The 25,807-nt window shown below is 38.3% G+C and overlaps 2 protein-coding genes across 2 annotated transcripts in view; both read left to right on the forward strand.

Moving 5' to 3' along the window:
• Positions 1-25,807, forward strand: part of LOC106880721 (DNA-directed RNA polymerase, mitochondrial) — a 272,154-nt gene that overhangs the window by 116,729 nt on the left and 129,618 nt on the right. Inside the window, exons 19-20 of the mRNA XM_089341545.1 lie at positions 22,492-22,603; positions 24,429-24,507. Coding sequence (XP_089197671.1) covers positions 22,492-22,603; positions 24,429-24,507 — 191 coding nt within the window. The remainder of the gene's footprint in view (positions 1-22,491; positions 22,604-24,428; positions 24,508-25,807) is intronic.
• Positions 5,165-7,941, forward strand: LOC149131213 (uncharacterized). Its single transcript, XM_089340952.1, has one exon. The coding sequence runs from the start codon at positions 6,662-6,664 to the stop codon at positions 7,061-7,063; it is 402 nt and encodes a 133-aa protein (XP_089197078.1). The 5' UTR covers positions 5,165-6,661; the 3' UTR covers positions 7,064-7,941.

A 25,807-nucleotide genomic window follows, 5' to 3' on the forward strand; every position in this document is an offset into this window, starting at 1 on the left:
GGTGAAAAATAAAGTCACACTAATATGCATCAAACATTCATGCATGTGTGTGTGTGTGTGTATCATCATCATCATAATTTAATGTCTATTTTCCATGCTGGCATGGGTTTGGACAGTTTAACTGAAAATTGGTAAGCCGGGGAGCTACACTAGGTTCCAATCTGGTTTGACATGGTTTCTACGGCTGGATGTCCTTTCTAACGCCAACCACTCCAAGAGTGTAGTGGGTGCTTTTTATGTGCCACCAGCACAGGTGTCATAGATGTCAAAATGGCATTGACCATGTGCTCAAACAGTGCTTTTTATGTGCCACTGGCATAGGTACATATATATTTATGCATATGTACATAGACACATATAATATGCATATATGATGATTGTCTCGTGTTGTCTGATAATAGACATCTCACATGAAATATGTGTGTGTGTCCGTGCAGACATGCACGTGTGTGCCTCTCGCATCAATAGATAAATGCTTGCAAAACTATATGAGCGCATCTGTATGTCATTGGATTTAAGTGATAAAAGTTGTACAACATTTTTGCCTCTCTCTCAGTTGCTATAGTAAGTTTGAGTGACAAGCATTGCAGGATGACTGGTACTATTTTGACTGCAGGTTTTATATGAAATTATCTTTTTCTGAGAAGAGCTGCTTTCCCCACTGCTCTGTTAAAAATAATGAAAGTCTCCATACCCTGGGAAATTTCTTTAAATCATAGATGGGACACTGATCAATACTACAGTTCTGGGTCAGAACAGATTGGGAATTAATGGTAATTAAGGGATGACTCTAAATTCCTGATAACCCCAGAATTCCTGAACTTGCATCTCACCACTGATGCAGTTTAGAGTCATTCTTAGGACACGGACACACACATACACATACACAGTTTTGTTATTGGTGGGACTAGTAAAAAAGTCCTCTATGCAGTGAGAGAAAAATATTTAAATATTTAAATATTTATATTCAAGCTACTATTATTTTCATGCTTTGAAAATATAATGGATGGACAAACTTATGTTGCATGCTATGTGATTCCAATTTTTCAGACTCAATTACACAACATGGCTGGTCTTTTTAGAAAAAAACAAGAAAGGACACTGGCCTTTTAGAAAATGTGAAAAAATGAAAGGAAGGTAAAAGAAAAAGTGGAAGGAGAAAAAGAAAAAAATCAATAGTTGTCCAGATGACTACATTTAATAAAAATTTCTGATCTGCTACTTTTAGATCTTAAAAAAGTCTATTGTCTTACTAAATTAATTTTCTTTTTCCCTTTTTCTCATTCCACTTCTTCTCTTACCATCCTCTTGTCTTCTTTTTTGTGTTTTCCTAAAAACCAGCATCCTCTCTTGCTCTTTCAATAAACGATCAACAATGTTGCATATTTCAGTCTGAAAAATTGCTTGGAAAATTGTGGCATGCTATACAAGCTTGTTTGATTATTATGTTTTCTATGTATGAAACTAATAGTAGCTCAAGTTTAAATCATGTGTATATTATGTTATATATACATTTATGTGTGTGTGTATATATATATATATATATATATATATATATAGATCAAAACAGTTTGATTTAAATTCATTGATACTCTTGTGTTTCAAGCGCAATGCTAGTCATCAGCCATTTTGAATTTGAATGACAGAAGTTGATTGTTATTACTGTAAGATGGGTGCTGCGATTGGTCAAGGAAAGTTACGTGGTGTCGTGGTTTGATGTTGGTATGTGGGTATGTGGGTGTTTGTTCTTAATCCATTGGAATTTTCTTGTAAGGTGTTCCACCTCATGAGGTAGTCTATTGTGGTATCATTGGTCTATCTACTTGACTTTCAACTCAGGATCACAGAGGAAGGCTCCATAGTTACTAACTTTTACAGAAAAGCCACTAGCAAAAAACTTTTCGTCCACTACCAATCAGCCTTACCCACCAGAACCAAAGCCACTTACAGGAGAAATAAGATTGCACATATAAACAACAATTGCAGCGAAGTGACTGACAAAGCCGTCAACACCAAGCAGTTCCTCAGAGACCTAACCCTGAATGGCTACCATCATCTCTAGCCAAACAATGACGCCTAAAGAACATCAGGGTCAATAAACCCCGGAAGAACCATCATGCTCCCAAGTCCAGCACATGCTTCCTAAAGCTACCACATTTTGACAACAGAACTACTGCAGTGACACAACACACAGTCCACAAGAAAGGATTTGACATACAGATAGTGCACACCGGCCCTTCCTTGAGAAAAGCTCTGTCCAAGAACAACACCTTTCACTACTCTGAGGCATGCACATTATCAAACTGCCCCATCAATGACCCTGAATTGTGCCAGAGGACCTATGTTGTATACGAGATCATCTGTGGCATATACGCATAAGGAACACATGCAGGCAGACACCTCCTTGAAGAAACATCTAAGGAAATGCCAGATCCGGGAATTCACAGTGCACATCAGGGCAACACAGCGGAACAGAGGCAACCTTAGAATCTCTGAGGCAACCTCATACACCAAAGGAAACGAAATATCAACAACAGAAGAGAGTTACAGGAAGCTAGCTGGTTGCTGTAGCAACACCTTTCTGTGCATGTCCACTCCACATTTGTTAATTTCTTGAAAATATAGTCATAACCCCGAAATACTGAATGCAAGGTAAGTCTACATTAATTCATATATTCATTTTCTTGTGATTTGCCTTGCATTTACTTCGCATTGTTCTGGCCTTACCCATGATCCTTTATACAATGTATATATATATATATATAAGACCTTGAAAATAAGAATGGAGAATTATACATCTTCAAAAGCTTGTTTATTACAGTATTATATACAATCTATTCGCTTTAAATCTCTGTCCAACATGTGTTTTTACTGCATAGATATTCTAAGATGTGGCATTAGTTGCATCTTATCAGATCAGTTGCATTTTAAGTTCATCCAGGGTATATGTCTCCATGCAGCTTTATTCAGGGTTTACCACTATAGTATTTTTGAAGCGGACTGAAATCTTATTCTAGGCATAATTTTAGTGGGGGATATGTGCGCTCAGTGTAGAAGTTAGAAGAGGTTGTTGTAATATATAATATGGCAATAAACCTAGAGTGACCCTTAAAATGTTGAAGAGAATAGCATGAAAATAAACTTAGTATTCAAAGAAGTTTTACCTAGATCAAGATATGTTTTGCCCACATTTTTGTACTTTTACGCAGCACTGGCATGGGTGTCTTTATGTCGCACTAGCATCCACGAGGCTGCAATATTAGGATTGCTCATCTGAAGAGCTATGCAAGGGACATGCCTGTATGCAAGGACAACCACAATTTTACTTATCTTGAGGTATCTTCTCAAGCATAGCAGACTACCAAGGGTTGCAGTCCCTTATCACCCCCTCTGTGAGGCCCCACATCTGAAGATCCTTTCTCACCACTTAATCTCATGTCTTCCTGGGTCTACCCCTTCCACATGTTCTTTCCACAGAGATTGGCACTTCTTGATGTTTCTGTCTTTATTATATGCATCACATGACCATACCAGCACAGTCTTCTCTCTTACACACTATATCTGATGCCTTGCATTCCCTGTTTTTCTGTCTCAAATCACTTACACTCTGTTGTATATCCACACTGACGTTACCCATCCAACAGAGCATACTGGCTTCATTTCTTTCAAGCTTTTGCATATCCTCAGTAGTCACTGCCATATAGCATAGCTATTTGTACACAAATATCATACAATCTGTCTTTCACTCTGAGGGAAAGGCCCTTCATTACTAACAGAGGTAGTAGCTCTCAGAACTTTGCCCAGCCTATTCTTATTCTAGCAGCTATGCTTTCAGAATAACCTCCACCACTCTTAACTTGGTCACCTAAGTAATGGAGACCCTCTATTACTTAGGATATCCCCTGACATTTGAGGGAGTCTATTTTTTTGTACATTCCTGGTGTTTAATGTATCTACACATCTGCTACACGTAAAGACTACTTCCTCTATTAATCCTCCAGTGATACTGCTGCACTTCTTATATGTCCATAGCTTGCACTGGGTACACCATATGGCATTTCTCCCAACACCTTATCTACATATCAAACAGAGCCATCTCCTTGAAGGGATTTGTGATTTGTTGTTTTCCTACTTATTAGGACTTTGGTCTTTGCTAAATTAGCTCTAAGGCCCTTTGATTTCTGGCCTTACTTCCATACCTGAAATTTCTTCTCTAGTTCTGGTAGTAATTCAGCAATAAGAACAAGGTCATTGGCATAGAGGAGCTCCCAAAGGTAGCCAGTCTTAAATTCCTCTGTTATAGCCTTGAAAACTATGATAAACTAGAAGGGGGTTAAGAACCAATCCCTGATGGACTCCTACTTGTACACTAAATCTCTTGCTATACTCATGTGCAACTTTCACCTTACTGGCAACATCCCTGTACATAGCTTTTATAGCTCTCACTAACCATTCATCTATCCCTAGCTTCTCCATGTCAACAAAAGCCAAATACAGAGGTTTATTTTTTGTCAAGTACTTATCCTGAAGTTGCCTCACCAGGAAGATAGCATCAGTGGTGCTTCTCCCTGGCACAAATCCAAATGGCATCTCATTTATGCTAACTCACTTCCTAATAAATTGAGCTATGATCCTTTCTTTAACTTTCATTACCTGGTCCAGCAATTTGATGCTTCTATTTATTTCTGTCTAAAGCATCACCTTTGCCTTTGTAGCAGCTGACTATAATGTTAAGCATGACTAATGATAAGTATGACTTCCTCTTGTGCAACCTGATTAACTATACAGGTGACCAGGTCATATCCCACTCTGCCAGATATTTTAAGCATCTCGGTGGTTATACCTGATGGGTCAGAGACCTTCCCTGTCTTCATACTCTTAATTGCTTTATCTACTAAACTACTGTCTGTTTGGATAGCCAGCCCTTCTGCTGGATCCATATTAGGCAGGCTGTCCTTTTCTCATGCATTCTCTACATTTAGCAACCTTTCATAGTGGCACTTCTAAGCTTCATTCTTTCCAGAATCACTAGCTGCAATATATATATATATATATATATATATATATATATACATATATATATATATATATATATATATATATATATATATATATATATATATATAAATGTAGTGAATCCAAACATGAACAAGCAAGAAAAAACATGAGGACATGGAATAAGTACAGTGTTATTGGACGCTCAGGAAAGGAAAGAAAAGAAAGAGGATTTCGCGTTTCGAGTGGAGCTCTTCATCAGAGAAAAAGTCCAAAGAAAGGAAGATGGAGAAAGAAAATCACCAACAATACACACACAGTCACACACACCCACACACACATATACAGTGTACATTTAAACACATAAGAGGTATCCGTCATAGGATTCCTGGCACACTAGAAGGAACAGCCAAAATCCAAACCACTATTAGGGAGAAAATTTTTATTACCCTGATATTATTAATTATATATATATATATATATATATATATATTGATACGGACGCCGATAAACAAAAATAATGTTATGTCCCTATTCCCCGAGCTGAGTTTGAAACCGTATTCTGGTTGTTGAGGACAATGGTATTTTCTTTCTTCTGTCAACAAGCACGGCTATTTATAGCGTAGGAGTGTGATCACTGACCCTTTCCGGTCATCGAAAGTTTAGAAAAACAAGTTAGGAACTGTACTAAACTCACCCAGCTTTGGAGGGGGGTAACGTAGCACTGTTGGGTATGATTATCTGTCATAAATACGAGAGCATAGATTTGGGAATCGCAGTTGGTGTAAACGGAGTTGATGTAAACACAGCAGCCAGTGAAGATGGACAGGGCAGTCGATGTACAAGCAGTCAGCCAGTGAAGAACGAGTGTGTGACAGCCAGCACTGAGTGAAGAGAAGCAAGATGAACAGAGAGGCTGACAGAAAGAGGCTAAGAGAGAGAGGCTATTGACACAAGGTACCAGTGACCGAAATGGATAGAGTCAGCGAGAGAGAAGGGGCTGTGGTGGCAGGCAAAAGTGATGTAGTGGGCTGCCTTGGTCAGTTCTTGTCGATGTAGTGGGGAGACTTGAATTTGTTAGGGTAAATGTTTTGTTTGCATTTCTTTAAAGAAAAATGTACTTGCGTGGTTATATATTTTTGTGAAGAACTTTTGTTAACTGTGATGTTAACTGGCAGAAAAGAAAAAAGAGAACTTTGTTGTTACATGTTGTTAAAAGAAAAGCAAAAAAAGCAAAAAGAACTTTTAATTGACTTTTGAGACACGAACTTTGATTGTAAACTTTATGATTATGTGAAATGATTGTAGACTTTGTAATTGTTCTGAAACTTTGTTAAATGCTTGGAAACGCTATTGTTACATGTGTTATTTCAGAAGCAAGTACTATGTTATTGAATTATTGTTATGCAATGTTGTTTTGTATTATGATGTAAAAAAAAAAAAAGTTAGTTTGACTACGCAACGTATGGTCTGTGTTATTTCTTCCTGTCTGTTGTCATCGTTACGTGCTCTCTGGCCGGGCTTAGTAGCGGCGAACATCCCGACTCACTGAGCGTTGACGTTCGCACGCGCGAGTTTTCTCTTCGTTGAGGTGCCTCGCGCGGGCGTTCGTAACAACTGGTGTCAGAAGTAGGATTGATTTGCTGCAGTGAGTTAGTTTTCCGCTATGGCCTCGGAGGGAGCACGTACGAAGGGCCAGGCAAGGAGGGAGGAAATATCCCTGGCCATGATTGTGAGGATGTTGGAAGAGCAGAAGCAGAGCTTCACCGAACTCATGAAAGAGCAACAGTGGATGCAGGAGGATCACCGGCAATTTAAGGAGGAGTTCCGCGGACTGAGTGATGATGTCGCATGGTGCAAACAGCAGATGGAAAGGCTTAACAAGAGGATAGAGGGCGTTGAGAAATTTTGTGCTGCCGAGCCTGGGGTTGCTAAACCCGAAGTAGTTGCTGTTGCTGCGTCATCTCGTGATGCTCCGACATCTGGACGCGGATCTCCTGGAGTTCAAAGTAGTGGTGTGGTCCCCATTAGGAAGAAGCCACAGGAGTTCGATGGCAAGGTGTCATGAGAGGCCTACCGGATTTAGTTTGAGATGCTAGCGGACCGAAACGATTGGGACGAGGGGCAAAGAGCTGTCCAGCTTGCCACTAGTTTGAAGGGTCCTGCACTGGAGGTGCTGGGCCAGCTGTGGAAAGCAGACAGGAATCGATACTCGGTGCTAGTTGAAGTTCTCGAGAGGAAATATGGCACTATGTGCCAGAGTGAAATGTACAGGGCACGTTTCCGCACCCATGTTAGGGCTAAAGGGGAGCCCCTACAGCAGCTTGCCCAGGATTTGGAGAGCACGGTGCACAAAGCATACCCGACAGCGACCCCCGACCTCTTGTCTCTTCTTATGAAGGAACAGTTCATAGATGCACTGGACAGTGTAGATCTTAAGGTCCAGGTGAAGCAGACACGGCCAGGTACGATGCAGGAGGCACTGGCTAGGGCTCTGGAGTTCGAGTCCTATGTCAAATCAAGCACCAGAAATTTCCAGGTGAGTGACAGCTCCAGATTCAAGGCAAGGAGAGGAAAAGTCCGTGAAGCTGAAGGACTTGGAAATAGTCATGGACCTAGTAAGCGGAATGAAGAGATGACTGGTGTGTGTTGTTGGCATTTTTCCTTTCTGTTGTCATCGTTACGTGCTCCGGCTGGGCTTAGTCATCGCGAACATCCTGACTCACTGAGCGTCGACATTCGCGCGCGTGAGTTTTCTCTTCGTTGAGGTGCTCCGCGCAGGCGTTCGTAACAATATATATAAATCCAAGAAAGTTAGGGGTTGTGAATCCAACCCACTAAGGGATAATATATATCCAATATACTGCCGGAAGAATACTCAGTGTTTTTCCTTCGTATTACCAAGTGCAATAAATGGGTGCGGGTAAAAGGATATTTTACCCTTAATTTATATAGCAATAAGAAAATGGGGGGGGGGGGGTATTCATCAACTTGCAGACATTGTATTGTGTCAATTTACCTGTTTATTTGTTAGGTATATATACTGATGTATGAATACAATTATATGTATGTGAAGATAGACATATATATATATGTATGTAGGTATATATGTGTATGTTTGTGCATGTGTGTAGGTAGTTGGTTGTATAAATGTGTACGCATGTGGAGGCGCAATGACCCAGTGGTTAGGGCAGCAGACTCGTGGTCATAGGATCACGGTTTCGATTCCCAGACCAGGCGTTGTGAGTGTTTATTGAGCGAAAACACGAGGCTCCGGTAGGGGATGGTGGCGAACCCTGCTGTACTCTTTCACCACAACTTTCTCTCACTCTTACTTCCTGTTTCTGTTGTGCCTGAATATCCCCGAGAATATCCCCGAGAACTACGTTAAGGGTACACGTGTCTGTGGAGTGCTCAGCCACTTGCACGTTAATTTCACGAGCAGGCTGTTCCGTTGATCGGATCAACTGGAAACCTTGACGTCGTAAGCGACGGAGTGCCAACAACAACAAGTGTGTACGCATATATATGTGTGTGTGTATGTATATGTATGCAGATAGATGATTGTATATGTGGGTGTGTATGTAGATATATATGTGTATTTGTGTATGTTTATTAAAATAAAGTAATCAAAAATCAAAATAAGCAACAAGGATATTCAGTAACCTTGATTATCCTTGTTGCTTATTTTGATTTTTGATAACTATATATATATATATATATATATATATATATTAGGCCTCACCGAAGCAATGACTTGTGACTGAGACCTTTGGAAATATGCTGTGCATGAGAAGACCCGGCAAGCCAAGTGAGACCAAAATCCAAGGCCTCTGCCAGGGATGTAGCCAGCCCACTTACGCGTAATATTCCTTCATTGGACACTAAACTCCACTTACGAAGACCTGTTGAGGCAAGTGAAATCGAAATCGAACTAAATTTGTAGGAACACTAAACTCGGCTTGCAAAGACCTGTTGGGGCAAGCGAAAGTGAAATCGTGATGGCACCTGTACCAGTGGAGCACTAAGAGCACCGTCCGAGCGTGATCGTTGCCAGATCAGTTATCCGGCTTCCGTGCCGGTGGCACGTAAATAGCACCAGCGTGATCGTTACCAACGTCACCTTCCTGGCACTTGTGCCAGTGGCACGTGAAAAGACATTCGAGAGAGATCGTTGCCAGTGCCGCTGGACTGGCTCCTGTGCAAGTGGCACGTAAAATACAGCATTTCGAGCGTGGCCGTTGCCAGTACCGCCTGACTGGCCTTCGTGCCGGTGGCATGTAAAAGCACCCACCACACTCTCTGAGTGGTTGGCGTTAGGAAGGGCATCCAGCTGTAGAAACTCTGCCAAATCAGATTGGAGCCTGGTGTAGCCACCTGGTCCACCAGTCCTCAGTCAAATCGTCCAACCCATGCTAGCATGGAAAGCGGACGTTAAACGATGATGAGGATGATATATATATATATATACCTATATATCATCATCATCATCGTCATTTAACATGGAAAGCGGACGTTAAATGATGATGATGATGATGATGATGATGATGATGATATATAGGTATATATATATATGGGGGAGTGTGTGTGTATGTGTGCGTGTGTGTATGTGTACATGTGTGGGTGTGTATGCGTATGTATGTGTGTATTACAAATGTATGGGTATATTTTTGGTTATGGACTCTGGTATGTAATGCTATTTTTAACCATGGTTTAGATTGATTGATTGATTAATCAATTAATTATTTACTTATTTGAGTGGTTGAATGATTGGCTGATTGATGGGTGGACTGATGAATTGGTTAATTAGTCGTTAGATTAATAAGTTATTGAAGATACTCAAATCTAGGGTTACCTCCATTCACTCATGTTTGTAAAATAAAAAGTGTCCCAAATATAAATTTAACAGTAGAAGTAATTAGATATAGAAATAGACGAATCACTAAGTTTATGAATAACTACCATAGGAGTTTATTAGTTTAGTGACTCAACTATATAGGGAATCCTGCTGTCAGACATAATAAATTTTAAGCATAATCCAAGGCAATTGGTCGGGTACAATAGCTTTTGATCGTATTTTTACCAAAATTAACTACAATTTGAAAATATGTAGGTTTAATTTATATATGAAGGGGTTTTAGTGAGTAATTGGAGACTGTATTCTAGACGTAATCTTAGCGTTTAAAGACAACATACCAAGAAGATATATATGAGCAGTCTTATAGTATTGCTGTGTTATTGTTTTGTTACTTTACCCCTTATTGTAGTGTGGTCGTGTATGTGTGTATACATACATACGAATATTTATTTATATCTGCATATAAACTTTCTGATAATTTGTTTAGTCTTTGTATTATCCAAATACACTCCATTTATACAAGTATATATAGGTATGTGAGTATGTATGTGTGTGTGTGCGCGTATATGAGCACGTATATATACATGAATGTATATGTATGTATATATATATATATATATATATATATTCATGCCTAACTCATTTGACCGATTAATGGTTCTCCAACTGTAGCTAAGCCAAGACATTTTAAAACAATAGATGACCAATTAGATGAGGGGACTGAACAGCAAAAATTACCCCTCCCCACTACCAGCAGGATTCCAACTACTCCATAAGCAGAAAAATAATGGAGTAACTCATCACAGGTTTATAGAAGTCTGTATATCATTGTAACAATTCTCAGAAACTATTTTATAAATTCCTTTGTTACAAACATGACTGACATGTACGTACCCCATAGGTCTCTGATATAAATATATCTATATATATATATATATATAGGTCTGGACATTATGCTGAAAATATAGCAATAGGAACCAATGCACCAGTCCTCCTTTCCAAACGCAACTAATGCATATGTACCAGGGAACATGTCTGTACAGGAATGTTTATGTATACATATATGTATGTATGTGTGGGTGGGTGTATATATGTGTCCTCCTCATGTATAATAACAATTATAATTGACTCATTGGTGTGCATGTATAGACATTTTTGTATGTACATTTAAATGTACATATATGTATTTATGTATATTTATATATATATATGTTAAAGTATGCATATATATGTGAGTTTTTACAATTTTTTATATGTTTGTATTTGGATATTTTAAATTAACTTCATGAACTTTATAAAAAATCTCTGAAGAGGCCTTGAGATTCATCCATGTACCTCTATTTCATCCATTTCATCTATCAATTACTTCAGCCTACTGGAGTTATATAGATAGAATGAGGCATGTCACCTCTAGACTGAAACAACTGTAAGTCATTGTCCCATTTACGGTAACTAGATGTTCTTTTTTAATTACTGATATGACATAATATGTCGCATGTGTTTGTATATTGTTATTATTGTCCTTTTAGTTAACAAATAAACAGGTAAATTGACACAATACAATGTCTGCAAGTTGATGAATACCACCTATTCCCCCACATTTTCTTATTGCTATTTATATATATATATATATATATATATATATATATATATATATATATATATATATATATATATTGACAAGTATTGGGTAAAAACCATGTAGAATTCTATGCAAAGCTCATTTACAGTTATTCGCTACCTAATGTCATCATACAGTGGAAATCCTCCTGCTATTGGATATAGATCAGGAATTCCATAGTATCTGTAGTTTAGACAAGTAGTAGAAAATGGAATTAATGACATTCTTTATTTAAAAATCACTATATTTGTTTTGACACATTCTTAAACGTTTAGTACGTTGGTAAGATCTTGTGCAATCATTATCTTACATCCCAGATTTAAAATGAGTTTCCTAAGGTGATTGTTTAAATAAGTTCTTAGATCCTCTTGCCATTTCACTCAGTGTGATAATGTATACCCAGATTGATGTGTCATTCCCAACAGTTTACAGACAAAGCTAAAGCCATAGATATAGGAACAGAGAAAACATGATTACAATCAAAATACAAAATAAATAAAAGAAATAGATGAAAGGAAATGGTCAGGTTGACTATAAATTACTATTCTATCTTAATGGTCAGATTAAAAAGAAGAAAATTCTAAGCAGACTAAAGAATGAAGTGAAGAGTAAAATAAGGTGGTCAGAGATGATAAAGTAATAAGGAGGTTAAGACTGACCATTTCAGTACTTATGAACTGTTTCCTTGTCTCTTTTAAGAATTTAAATTACCTTCCTTCTCTCACGGCCAGAACATTTTTACCCCTTGTTGGGCAGAGTATTATTTGCTCCATGAAGAGCCTGTTTGTGAAGTCAAAGATACACCAGAGAGAAGGTGGCCCTCAAGCCATTCAACATTAGGGAGATTGGAGGTGTCTAGAAGTATGTAATGGCTGTCATTAAGGCTGGTCAATACTTCTTCTAATTTTTTGAGGCTGTCCTTGAATGAGTTCCCATGATTTGGAGTTTCTGGTGGTCTCTGTGTAGTACATGTTACCATTTTGATCTGTTTAATACTACCACCAGAGTGTCACCGACTGAGTTTGAGTGTGACAGCGGGACTACAGGCATGACATCTTCCCAGATGTACACTGTGATTCCACCATGACCCCTTTCTCTCCTGTCAATTTGAAATGCAATATGCTTCAGTTTTTGTATCTCAGCATCTGTCACATCAGTGGTCAGATGTGTTTCTTTTAGTACCATGCATAATACTTGATTACATGAAACCAAGTCTCTCATGTATGGGGTTTTGCACTGGTGAGCTGTTACAAAGCCCCTGACATTTAGTAGGAATACTGGTGTGACATATGTGAAGGCATCAGATGTAGCCACCTTGGATCTTTTGTTGCTTGTGGTAGTGTTGAGTGCTGGTACAAGTTTCCCTGACTCAATGTCTGGTGAAACCAGGTCAGCTGTTTTCAGTCATATGTGTCATATCAAAAAAATAGCTGCTGCCGTCAACACTGCTTCTACTTATTGTTTCCTCTTAGGAGCAGTACATGCACCATCTGCATATTTCCAAGCAGGAGGCATTGTGTATTGTGATCTGGTTTTGTGTCCTTGTTGATCCTGATGGTTCTCTTTTTTTTTGTTTTTGCATTCACCTTAAGCCTATGGCTGTCCTCAGCTTTCTTGCTTGCTTGCTTATGTCTTCAGCTTCATCTTCATCTCCTTCAGTTTTTCCTGGTGGACTTTTGCTTTGCTGCTGTTGTTCTCTTTTGATGATGTCTGTTTTTTTGTGTTCCTCTCTCACAGCATCACTCTGACCCTTCTCCAATTCCATTGAGTTAGTTGGGAGTATGTCACTGGTTTTGCTTTTGCATTGCTTCATCCTCCTCTTTGAAGATACTGTCTAACAACTCAATGTGCAATTTAATCAAAGTATATGAACAAATGAATTCATTCTTTTTCTATTTCTATTTGAGCCATTGTTAGGGTCTCCTCTACAATTAGGCTGTTTAGTGGTAATCCTTCTGCTAAGTTCCATGTAAGGAACATTATTTTTATGTCTTTAAACTGCCAGTTTCTTTGGATTTTAAAGACAATACTGTCCTAAGGATACTTGGCTCTACTGAGGCCCATGTTGCTGAGATAGGGAGAGAGTGAGATCAGGAAGAATTAGAGGCAGGTATGCAGAGAGAGGGGAAGAGAGAAGGATGTATTGGTAGTTAAGAAAAGCAGAGAGAGAAGGAAACAGAAACTTATATGGAGAGGAGACAGAAAGAACAATGTTGATAGGCAAGAGGGTTGTAGAACTAGCCAGGAAAAGTAGAGATGTAAATGAAGATGTGGAGACTGGGGGGTGAAAATGTGGTGATAAGAGAAACAAGGAGACAGAAAGTGGTGTATGTAGAAATGAAAAGATAAAGGGATGTTGTTGATAAAGAGAGGTCAGTGTAGATTAAACGAAGAGGTGTAAATTAAGAGATAAAGATGAAGAGCACGAGGGATAGAGAGATAGATCAATGCAAATGTAAACAGAGATAAAGACACAACTCAGAGGCAGAAATAAAAATTTAAACTGAAACTAGGAATGTGTTAATAAAAATTATCAGCATGTATGGAGGAAAGACAGAAAAGAGAATAATAAACCTCAGTTTCTCTTATCTTGAGACTGGCCAGATTAAAACAAAATAAAATTCTCCACACTTTGTTATAAACTTAACTAGCTTCAATGATTGGATTTATGTAATGAGGAGCCCTATAGATAGCTAGAGTGGGTAATAAAGAAAAAACACTAGTAATATAACAAAGGGAGTTAGAGATGCATGTAATAAACATAGACTCATATACATTTGAATTTATATGTCTATGTATACACACACACACATATCCATATACATACATCCACATATAAACATATATATATACTCATGTATGCAATACAAATATCGTCCAACCCATGCTAGCATGGAAAGCGGACGTTAAACGATGATGATGATGATGATGATGATGATGAAAAGGTATTCAGTTATAATTAATCAAAAAATATAAACTGCTGAGAAATGACTCAACTTTTAAATCGACAAATCTCCCACTCTCAATCTATCTCCACCAAGCTCTCTTTCTTTTATGGTTTCCCTTTCTCTTTATCACTCTCTGTATTTTTTTACACTTATATGTAATATGTATATATATATCTCTTCCCCACACTCTTTATCACTCTGTATCATTCAACCACAGTAGTGGTTGAATATATTCTTAAGTTCACCATTTTGTCAATCGCAGCAGTTTCCAAGCTTCACCAGTAATTCTGTTCTCAACTAAATTGCAAACTGTTAATAGTTTTAAAGAGGACACCTCTTCAGCTACACTTTGGTATAAATAGTTTGAGATTTGGTTCAGTAGAAAAAAAAGTTACATCAAAATATGTCAGACCTCAAGTGGGCAATAATATGAATTTTTTTATTTTAAATTAGAAGTATACTTTTCTTAGGCTTAAATGATACAAAAATGCATGAGGAATTCAGAATTGTTAGTCGCATTGAACTATTATTAGTCGAAAAACATTTATGAGGTAAAATGTTATGAAATTTAATGTAAGAAAGTAAGAAGTAACGCTTAAGCAATCAGAATAAAGAATGTTTGCAGTATCAGGATTTATTTGAGGCTAAATAACAACATTATGGTCAATTTCTATATATTAACACCTGCACGATTTTCACTCAGAATAAAAAGAAAATTGATCTTTTGCATGGAATCAAGTACCCTGACCTAATATGCTGCAAATCCCTTATTTTGGTTCGGAAAAAATGAGGTGGGAGGATCCCCCCCCCCAATCCCGGAATCATTGGAAAATTTTTTTTTTTCATTGAATGAATTCCTGTGACCTCCTAATATTAAAAAAAATTAGGTTACTTAAGGTGAGCCTGGTAACTGATTGTTTTGGGGTCTTGTTTGTAGCTTTTGGTGAGCCATGGTCAATCAGCAATACAGTAAAAATCCATGCCATTAATTTGGTGTGGATGGGTAATATCAAATAATTCAATCACAACATATATTTAAATTAAACATGAAAAAAATTGAAATATTATCATCACTTACATGGAAAAATTGAAATATTATCTTTCAGTATTTTATTAGGTAAAATCGTAAATTATTAATTGACACATTATTAACCCTTACGTTACTATATTTTTGAGTTTCAATTAAATTCTAAAATAATCATGAATTTAGACTAATGTTATATATGTGTGTGTGTGTGTGTTCTTGATATTCTTTCAAAGCAAGTCGTTTTACATCTATTACACTATTTTTCTTTTGTTTCTTGGCGCCGGTGAGGTGTCTTGGAACATTCACGATGTGAATGTTCCAAGCCCTCTCCCCACCCACCCTGTTCACGAGCGCGCATTTTTTTCTTCATATTCGTTCCCAGTGAGTTGTTTTACACCTGTCAGACTAATATTTTTTTATTTTTGTCACCGGATCAAACGCTTTAGTTTGACCGCCCTGGTTATGGTATGGAAGTGATAAATTCCAGACCACATCGTACCCAAGGCCATGCTGACTAACATTATTGTCTCTTTTCCCTGTATAAAAGCTAAATCCACAGCAGTACCCAGTATTTGCCTCACAAATTTTCCAAACTTTGATCCCCCATTTTGTGGCTTTCCTGGCATATACTGTCGGAATCGTACCCTTCCTTTATACCCCACCATGCCCTCATCGACGGACAAGTATCTCGCAGGCTTGTAAAATGTTTTATATGCATTTTGAACGCAGTCGATGAGGGGTCTTATTTTAAATAAGGGATCAAAGCTTGGTTCTCCACGTACTGGGAGTACTGCTAGTGTCTCTCACATGTAAATATTGGTTCAGCTTCACGAATCGTACTCGCGTCATAATACTGGAAACATATTCATCGCCAAAAGGTTCCTGATTGCTCCAGTAATTTGTTATTCTGGGTAACTACTGTCTAATACCCATAATAATATTTATGGCAAATTTATCCTGAACACCCCATATGTATGCGTGTGTGTGTGTGTGTGTATATATATACATACATACATATATATATATATATATATAATACAAAGAATATATATACATGTATACACACATATATGTACATACTTACATCTACATGTGTATATACATGCATATCAGGGTACAGGACGTTAGAACAATAAACTACAGACAACGGAACGAACACATAGGAAAACGGAAAGCCCCTTGGAATATCCTTTCATCAGCTGTCTCTATTCTATCTAGACGTTTCGAAGACCAGACAGGACGTACTCTAGAATAGTCTCTTCCTGAGTAGTGGATCAACCCACTACACAGAGGATTCCAAGGTGGCAAACACAAACCAAGACAGGAAAAAATGGACAGTGAAAACAACATTCAAAAGCCGTACGGCCAAACGCAAATCTGAGGTAGAACGCTAGTAGTTCGTCTTGCCTTCACAGCGGCTGGAGTGAAAAGAAAGTTGACCACAGGTCACACGAGAGCAGAGAGGATGGTGGAGGGAGGAAGTGGAACAAGGAGGAAGGGACAGAAGCAGTGAAGTAGAGGCCAGGACAGAAGGGTAGATAGGAAGATAGAGGAAGACAGATAGATAAATAGATAGAGAGGATGGTGGAGGGAGGAAGTGGAACAAGGAGGAAGGGACAGAAGGGTATAGCAGTGAAGTAGAGGCCAGGACAGAGGTATAGATAGAAAGATGGAGGAAGACAGATAGATAAATAGATAGAAAGATAGATAGATAGATAGACAGATGGATAATAGTCACGTCAGAATAATAGTAGACTTACTTGCGAAATAGGACGTGTGCGTTCAATACTGTAATAATACAAAGAATATATATACATGTATACACACATATATGTACATATATATATATATATATATATATATATATATATATATATATATATATATATATAAATATAATTAAGGGATCAGCAAATATTTGCTTCACCATATACCGAAGTTCAGAAATAGCAGCTAAAAAAGCTGAGAATCCCACAGATAGCATCACTTTGCTGATCCCTTAATTATATTTATAAATATATATGAGCTTTTAAATAAGTTCTCCACCAATAATGGTGCTTTCATACCGATGGGCTTGGTAAAAATTGTTAATTGTTAATTGATTTATTAATTAATAAATTGATAATCCTTTACCCTTTTAATTCGTAATAATATATATATATATATATATATATATATATATATATATGCTGATATATATATGCTGATATATATGTAGGTATGGTGTGTTCAGGATAAATTTGACAGTTTGCATAAAAGGAAAAGAAACAATATATATACCATCCAAAAATAAAAGTATTTTTAAAAAAATCAAAAAAAAAAAAACATCATCAATCAGATTTTGGCTGATAGATAACAGTTTATTCAAAGTAGCCACACTCAGCTCCCATCATGACCTCAAGATGACACTGAAACCTGGCATATGCATTCCTCACTGTCCCAGGGAAGATCTTTGAACACTTCTTTGGTCTCAACTTGGTGTTGCAGGCAGAGTGGTTGGTATCTTTCTCAACTGCACTCCACACGTTGTAAGACTTACAATAGGGACAATTGAGAAGCCAGAGATTGGAGCAGATGAAGTTGCAGAAATTCTCCAGCAACCACTTCTGACTCTTTTGAAAGGTATGGCAAGGAGCCAGATGCTACTTTCAAACATATGACCTTCTGGCAGTGACCCTCTCAAGTCAGATATTGACCATAGTCTCCAGCAGCTTCACATAGCCATCTGAATTGAACCTAAGGCCTATTCAAAGATGAGGAGATGAATTATGATGTTTAGACACAGAACGCCTGCTGTACCCCTTTCTACTGGCAATTGCTTCATAGTCTCCATTGTAGATGTTCATGTCATGACTTACAGCCTTTACAGTGTTTACAAACACTGAGCTGTAGTCATAATGTAGGTAACACTTTTCCAATATATGAAATGTTTAAAATTTTTAACATTACCTATGTATTGTATGGTTTTTTTGATATGGTATATATACATATCCTTTTCTAATGTACACATTTTTAATATAATACATATAAATTTATAATATTGTATCATATTGTATCATATCGTATATATTTACCCATTATATGTTAAATCATACTGTACGTTTATATATCGTAATGTATTATCTTAAATTGTCAAATATTTTTATACAACTTGGAAACTATGCATGTTTATAAATATTTTTAAATAAATATTTTAAACATTCATGATATTTCTGAAGTTTATATCATTGTATATGCCTGTATACTTTATTTTACTTTACTTTTTAGACATTTTAGAGACTTAAAACTATATATTTATTGATTCTAGAATAAATTGAACACACACACACACATATTAAATTTTGCGTTGGATATACGGTATTGTTCCTGTGGTCTTCCACCCTTATGTATCCATTCTTACTATAATTTGAATTTATATATATATATATATATATATATATATATATATATATATATATATATATATAATCAATAGGCGCAGGAGTGGCTGTGTGGTAAGTAGCTTGCTTACCAACCACATAGTTCCGGGTTCAGTCCCACTGCATGGCATCTTGGGCAAGTGTCTTCTACTATAGCCTCGGGCCGACCAAAGCCTTGTGAGTGGATCTGGTAGACGGAAACTGAAAGAAGCCCGTTGTATATATGTATATATATATATATGTGTGTGTATGTGTTTGTGTGTCTGTGTTTGTCCTCCTAGCATTGCTTGACAACCGATCCTGGTGTGTTTATGTCCCCGTCACTTAGCGGTTCGGCAAAAGAGACCAATAGAATAAGTACTAGGCTTACAAAGAATAAGTCCCGGGGTCGATTTGTTCGACTAAAGGCGGTGCTCCAGCATGGCCGCAGTCAAATGACTGAAACAAGTAAAAGAGTAAAAGAGAATCATTTAATATACAGATGATTTATATTCAAGCTAATGTTATTTTCATACTGTGAAAACAAGCTTGTGTAGCATGCAGTGTTTCCAAGAAATGCTTCAGGCTCCAATATACAGCGTGGCTGGTCTTCGAGAATAAAATATTGAGAAAGGACATTGGTCTTTGAGCAAGAAAACTAGAAAGGATGAGAGGAAGGGAAAAGATAAAGTAGAATGAGGAAAAGATAAGCAAGAGTTACAACTTTTTGACGTGTTTGACTAAGAATTAAAACGCTTGGTGTAAATTAATTCCATGAAGAGATGATCAAAGTTTGTATAATTCAGAAAGGGTGGTGATTTCTGGTTCAATAAATTTGGTAGGTCAGAAGAGTTCTGAAAAGGCTATGAGATCTTTCAGCTAGAAAAGCCTGCATCTCTTTGATCTGTTAACATATGGCATAGATCATTCCATGATGCTCCACTTGATAGGTAATGATGGGGTGCTGGAGCAAACTCTCAAGGAATAAGAAGGTGACCATAAGAGAGAATACATACAATGGGTCATGAAAGGAGATGGGAGTATGTGGATGCTTTCATAGGAATGTGGGGGTGGGGAGGTAAACGTGGGAGTAGAGGTTAATGTAGTGAGTGAGGAACAAGAGTTAGGGGTGCAGATGATGGGAAATGTTTGTATGGAGAGAGTAGGTGGGAGATGTAAGAGTGGATCAAGAAGGAGAATAGAACAAAAAGTATGTGCAATGTGTAAGAGCAGTGGAGAGGGAGATATAGGGATGCATAAGAGGCTATAGTGGGTGGATCATAATGGTAGATATGGGAGGGCATTGAGAATGGTAGCAGAAAACAGAGGTATTTAGAATATAGTATAGTAGAGGGAAGAGAGAGCAGTGGTTGAAGGCACATAAAGGTGATTGGAGAGATGATGAAGAATGTAGGAGACTGTTAAGGAGGGTTTGGGATGTAACATGTGTTGATTTTGCTCTCAGGTGAGTACAGCAGTTGAGTAGCACCATAGATGGGAGAGAGATGAAAATGGAAAAATGTTTGATGTGTCAGAGAAAGTGGGGAGACAGGGCCTCACACATACAAGCTTAATTGAGTAGTTTTAGGATATCATTTTTGCTTTAATGGATGGATCTTCTGAAGTACAGCAAACCACTAATTATGTTGGTCCTTTAAGACTCAGAATCTGGAGAGCAGCCTTCAATGCTTCGTCCCATGTCTTCCTCAGTTTCCCTTTTCCATGAGTTCTATCCACCACTTCTTTATGCGACTGTCTTCATCCAAATGCAGCACATGACCAAGTCAGCAGTCTTCTTGCTTGCTACATCTCATGTCCTCTGTATTCAGGGCTCACCCTCACTACCATATAGTATTGTTGTATGTGTACAAGCATCATACAATCTTCCTTTCATTCAAAGAGAGAGAGATGTTTTGTTGCCAACAGAGGTAACAGCTCTCTGAACTTTCTCCATCCTATTCTTATTCTTGTGACTACACTTTCAGAATATCCTCCTCCATTGTTAATTAGGTCATCTAGTTAACAGAAACTATCTAGTACCTCTCAGGAGTCTCCAGGGCATTTGAGAACGTCACTTTCCCATGTGACCTCAGACTTCATGGCACCTGTGCATCTTTCACATACAAAAACTTCTTTCTCTGTTAACCTTCCTTCAATTCCACTGCATCTCATACACAGCTTGCACTAGGTACCTATATGGAATTTCTGCCTACACCTTTCCTATGTAATGAGTAGAGCCATTTACCTGAAGTGGCTTGAGTCCTGTCAGTTTTCTTGATTTCTAGAACCTTTAACACCTTTTGATTCCTCGTTTTGCTTCCATGCTTGGAATTTCTTTTCTATTTTTGTTAAAGATTTCGATATGAAAGTGAAATCATCAGCATATTGGAGCCTGAAGGACAATGATGGATAGCGAGGAACTGAGAGCCATGTCTTGGTGCATGCTTATCTGCACACTAAATTCGTCGCTGTATTCATGACCGACTCTCACCTTATTGACAGCACCCTTGTACATGCTTTATACAGCTTTCACAAGCCATTCTTCTATCCTTAGCTTTCTCGGAGACCACTATATTACAGAATGAAGGCTTCTCCAACTCAACAAATTTCAAGTATAATGGCTTACTCTTAGCTAAATACTTCTCCAGCAGTTGTGTATTTAAGAAGGGAGTGTCAGCTGCACTTCTACTCAGCACACAACCAAACTGAATCTCATCCACTTTAACTTTGTTTCTAATTAATTGGTCCATAACTCTCTCCATAACTTTCGTCACCTGGTCCAGCTATATGATACTTCTGTAATTACTACTATCTAAGGCAACACCTTTACCCTTGTAATACCAACTATAATGATGCTACAACCATCATTAGGGATGACATCTCCCTGAATAACCTGATTAACTATACAGGTGACTAGATCATATCCTCCTCCACCAGAATCTCAACAGTAATACCCAATGGATCAGTGACTTTCTATGTTTCGTATCCTTACTTGCTTTATCTATCATACTATTGTCAACTAGAATAGTTGGTTCTTCTGTTGGGTTCACATTGAGAAGACTCCCTTTCTCCCATTCATTCTCCACATTTAATAACCGTTCATAGTAGTACTTCCGTATCTCTTACTTTTCAGAGTCACTAAGTGTAAGCATATCATTATCCATCGGTACAGCACTTGTCACCTACAGACATCTTGATTCTCTCTGATACACTATCTAGCAATCCAGAACACAAGTTTCTGATTTTGATGCTGTAAGATATTAACAAACCTCTTCCTGTCTGTTGCTGCTCTAGCTAGATAAACCTGTTACATAGCTTCCCTTGTAGCTACCTGATATGATTTGCTGCTACCGCCACTTTTTCACTCTTGGAAACAGGCTAGGGTTGATGACAAGAAGGACATCCAGCTGTAGAAAATGTTTCAAGAAATTCCATCTGACCCATGCAAATATGGAAATGTAGACATTAAATGATTATGAAGATACAGTTGAAGACACTTACTTGAGGTTTAGTGCATAGGATTGAACCTGAAACCATATGATGATGATGAAAAGATCTCCTTAACCACATGACCACGCATGCACATTTATGTTCTTCCTTTCCATCTCACTGTTACACATTCTTTAATTTCATCTCTGTTCCAGGCAGTGATGTTTCTCGAAGTATTCTCCGCTTTGCCAAAGGCCAAAGACTTGGTTCTCATGGTTTAGACTGGTTGAAGATTCACCTTGTTAATCTCACAGGTTTTCAGAAAAGGTAAGGCTATTATGGATTTATCTATATTCAGTGTACATTCATTAGTTATACACCTGCTTTTTCCATGTTAGTATAAATCAGATGTATACTTTTTGAGCTATTTTATGCACTGCCCAGTCAAGGAATCAAACCCACAATATTCCAATAATGAGTGTACCACTAAGCCACATGCCTTCATGGCATAATTAAATAGAAAGGAAATATGTCCTTCCCTTAGTGCTACTTTGTTACTTTGTTATCAGACATATGTAATGTCCTTCACATAATTACACTGTCACCTTGTCTCCAGACAAATCATCATCATCATCATCATCATCGTTTAACGTCCGCTTTCCATGCTAGCATGGATTGGACAATTTGACTGAGGACTGATGGACCAGGTAGCTTCACCAGGATCCAATCTGATTTGGCAGAGTTTCTACTGCTGGATGCCCTTCCTAACGCCAACCACTCCGAAAGTGTAGTGGGTGCTTTTACGTGCCACCGAAACGAAGGCCAGTCAGGCGGTACTGGCAACGGCCATGCTCGAAATGCTGTATTTTACGTGCCACCTGCACAGAAGACAGTCCAGCGGCACTGGCAACGATCTCGCTCGACTGTCTTTTCGCGTGCCAAGAAGGTGACATTGGTAATGATCACGCTCAAATGGTGCTATTTACGTGCCACCGGCATGAAAGCCAGACAGCTGATCTGGCAATGATCATGCTCGGACGCTGCTCTTAGTGCTCCACTGGTACAGGTGCCATCACAATTTCGCTTTCGCTTGGCCCAACAGGTTTTCGCAAGCCGAGTTTAGTGTTCAATGAAAGAGACATTGGCATGGGTGCCAGTCTACCAATTTAGTTCAATTTCGATTTCACTTGCCTCAACAGGTCTTCGCAAGCGGAGTTTAGTGTCCAATGAAGGAATGTTACGTGTAAGTGGGCTGGCTACATCCCTGGCAGAAGCCTTGGATTTTGGTCTCACTTGGCTTGCCGGGACTTCTCATGCACAGCATATTTCCAAAGGTCTCGGTCACAAGTCATTGCGTCGGTGAGGCCTAATGTTCGGAGGTCGTGCTTCACCACCTCATCCCAGGTCTTCCTGGGCCTGCCTCTTCCACGGGTTCCCTCAACCGCTGGGGTGTGGCAGTTTTTCACACAGCTATCCTCATCCATTCTCGCCACATGACCATACCAGCGCAATCGTCTCTCTTGCACACCACAGCTGATGCTTCTTAGGTTCAATTTTTCTCTCAAGATACTTACACTCTGTCGGGTATGCACACTGACATTACTCATCCATCGGAGCATACTGGCTTCATTCCTTGTGAGCTTACGCATGTCCTCAGCAGTCACAGCCCATGTAGCATGGCTGTTCATACACATTCGTCATACAGTCTGCCTTTTACTCTGAGTGAGAGGCCCTTTGTCGCCAGTAGAGGTAAGAGCTCTCTGAACTTTGCCCAGGAATCAAAAAGCAATAAGGAAGCCTGCGCATGACCACTTCACATACTAGATAGCAAAATCTCTTTCAGACCACACCTACTACCTTACAAAAAATTACATGGGATAATGTAATCTAAATTACCCAATTCCAGCCTGTGGTCATTTGCTGTAGTGTTTTTAATCATATCTCTGCTGGATCAGAGCTGACTTGGAGCTAAACAATGGCAATATATGCAAACATATACACTTAGTAATATTCAAGTAATATTTTAATGATTATCTGAAAATATTTTAGTGATAGTTTGTTAATATAGTAATATTCTTGTTAATCTCTAGTAACTGTATATTTTGTTAATATTGTATTAATATTCCCTTTCTATTTCTTGTTTCTATGTTAGAGCATCCAATGAAGAGAGACTCCAGTTTGCTAACAACCATTTGGAAGATATACTGGATTCTGGAGACAATCCAATGGAGGTAAATGACAATTTAAACACATAGATAACTGTGAGGTTATCATCATTTGTATCTGTTTTCTATACTGGCATGAGTTCAGTGGTTTGACAGGATCCAATGAGCTGCAGAGCTGCATCAGCCCAATGTCAGCTTTGGTATTGTTTCTACAGCTCGATCCCCTCCCTGAAGTTAACAACTTTATAGTGTGTTGACTACAGTGTGAGGGCTTTTCTCATGACACTGGCATTAGTGAGGTCACCAAACAAAGGAAAGAAAAAGAGACCCCTCCCCCCAACTAAGTGCAGAGAGGTAGCTTTATGCCAGGCAAGCACAGGTGTCTTGCTATAGACAAGATATATGGCTACTATACATTATATAAGGGTAGATGAAAGTAATTGGGAAGAAGATAAAGATGATAGGAGGGTGTGAGAGTAAACACCTCATGGTATAAGAAGGTGAATGTAAGGTATCAAGAGGAAAGGAAAAGGGTGGGTAATTTCACAAGTGTGTGGGGGGAGGGTAACATGATTAGAGGTGGATGTAGTGAATGATGCAATAGTTTCAATCTTATGGACTTAGTGTATTAACCATGCTTGTGTATAACAAAAGCATGAATGTTGTTTGAGACACCCAAGTGTTAATATGGATTTTCTAAAGTCCTAGATTATATTTTTAAAATTCTGTGATACACCTGGATGTCCCTTGTATTTCAGCATTGAAGAATCACAGGTTAAGATATTGCACTATGTATTACAGGGTTATTGTAACATAACTTATCTCATGACCTTGTGAACTCACAAATGAAACTTTTGCAGCAGACTGACTGGATGCCTACAACCCCAGGCAGACCAAAGCTTTGTGAGTGGATTTGTTTGATGGAAACTGAAAGAAGTGTGTATGTTTGTGTCACCTTGTCTTGATATTGTGTGATTGTTGTGAATGTGAAGCATGTCTGGCTATGGGGAAATATTACCTTAATTAGAAACAAGTAAAGGTTGGTGAAAGGAAGGGCATCTAACCATAGAAAATCTACTTCAATAAATATCATTCAACCAATGCAAATATGGAGAAGTTACCATTATAACAATAGTGATGATGATGATATATATATATCATCATTGTCATTTAACGTCCATCGTCCATGCTTGCATAGGTTGGACAGTTTGACCAGGGCTGGCAAACTGGAAGGCTGCACCAGACTCCAGTCTGACTTGGCATAGTTTCTATGGCTGGATGCTCTTCTTAATGCCCACCATTCTGAGAATGTAATGGGTGCTTTTACATGTCACTGGCACAGGTGCCATTTGTGTGACACCAGTAT

The sequence above is a fragment of the Octopus bimaculoides genome, chromosome 24 (assembly GCF_046866305.1).
Source record: "Octopus bimaculoides isolate indiv1 chromosome 24, ASM4686630v1, whole genome shotgun sequence".
In the NCBI taxonomy this organism is placed as follows: Eukaryota; Metazoa; Mollusca; class Cephalopoda; order Octopoda; family Octopodidae; genus Octopus; species Octopus bimaculoides.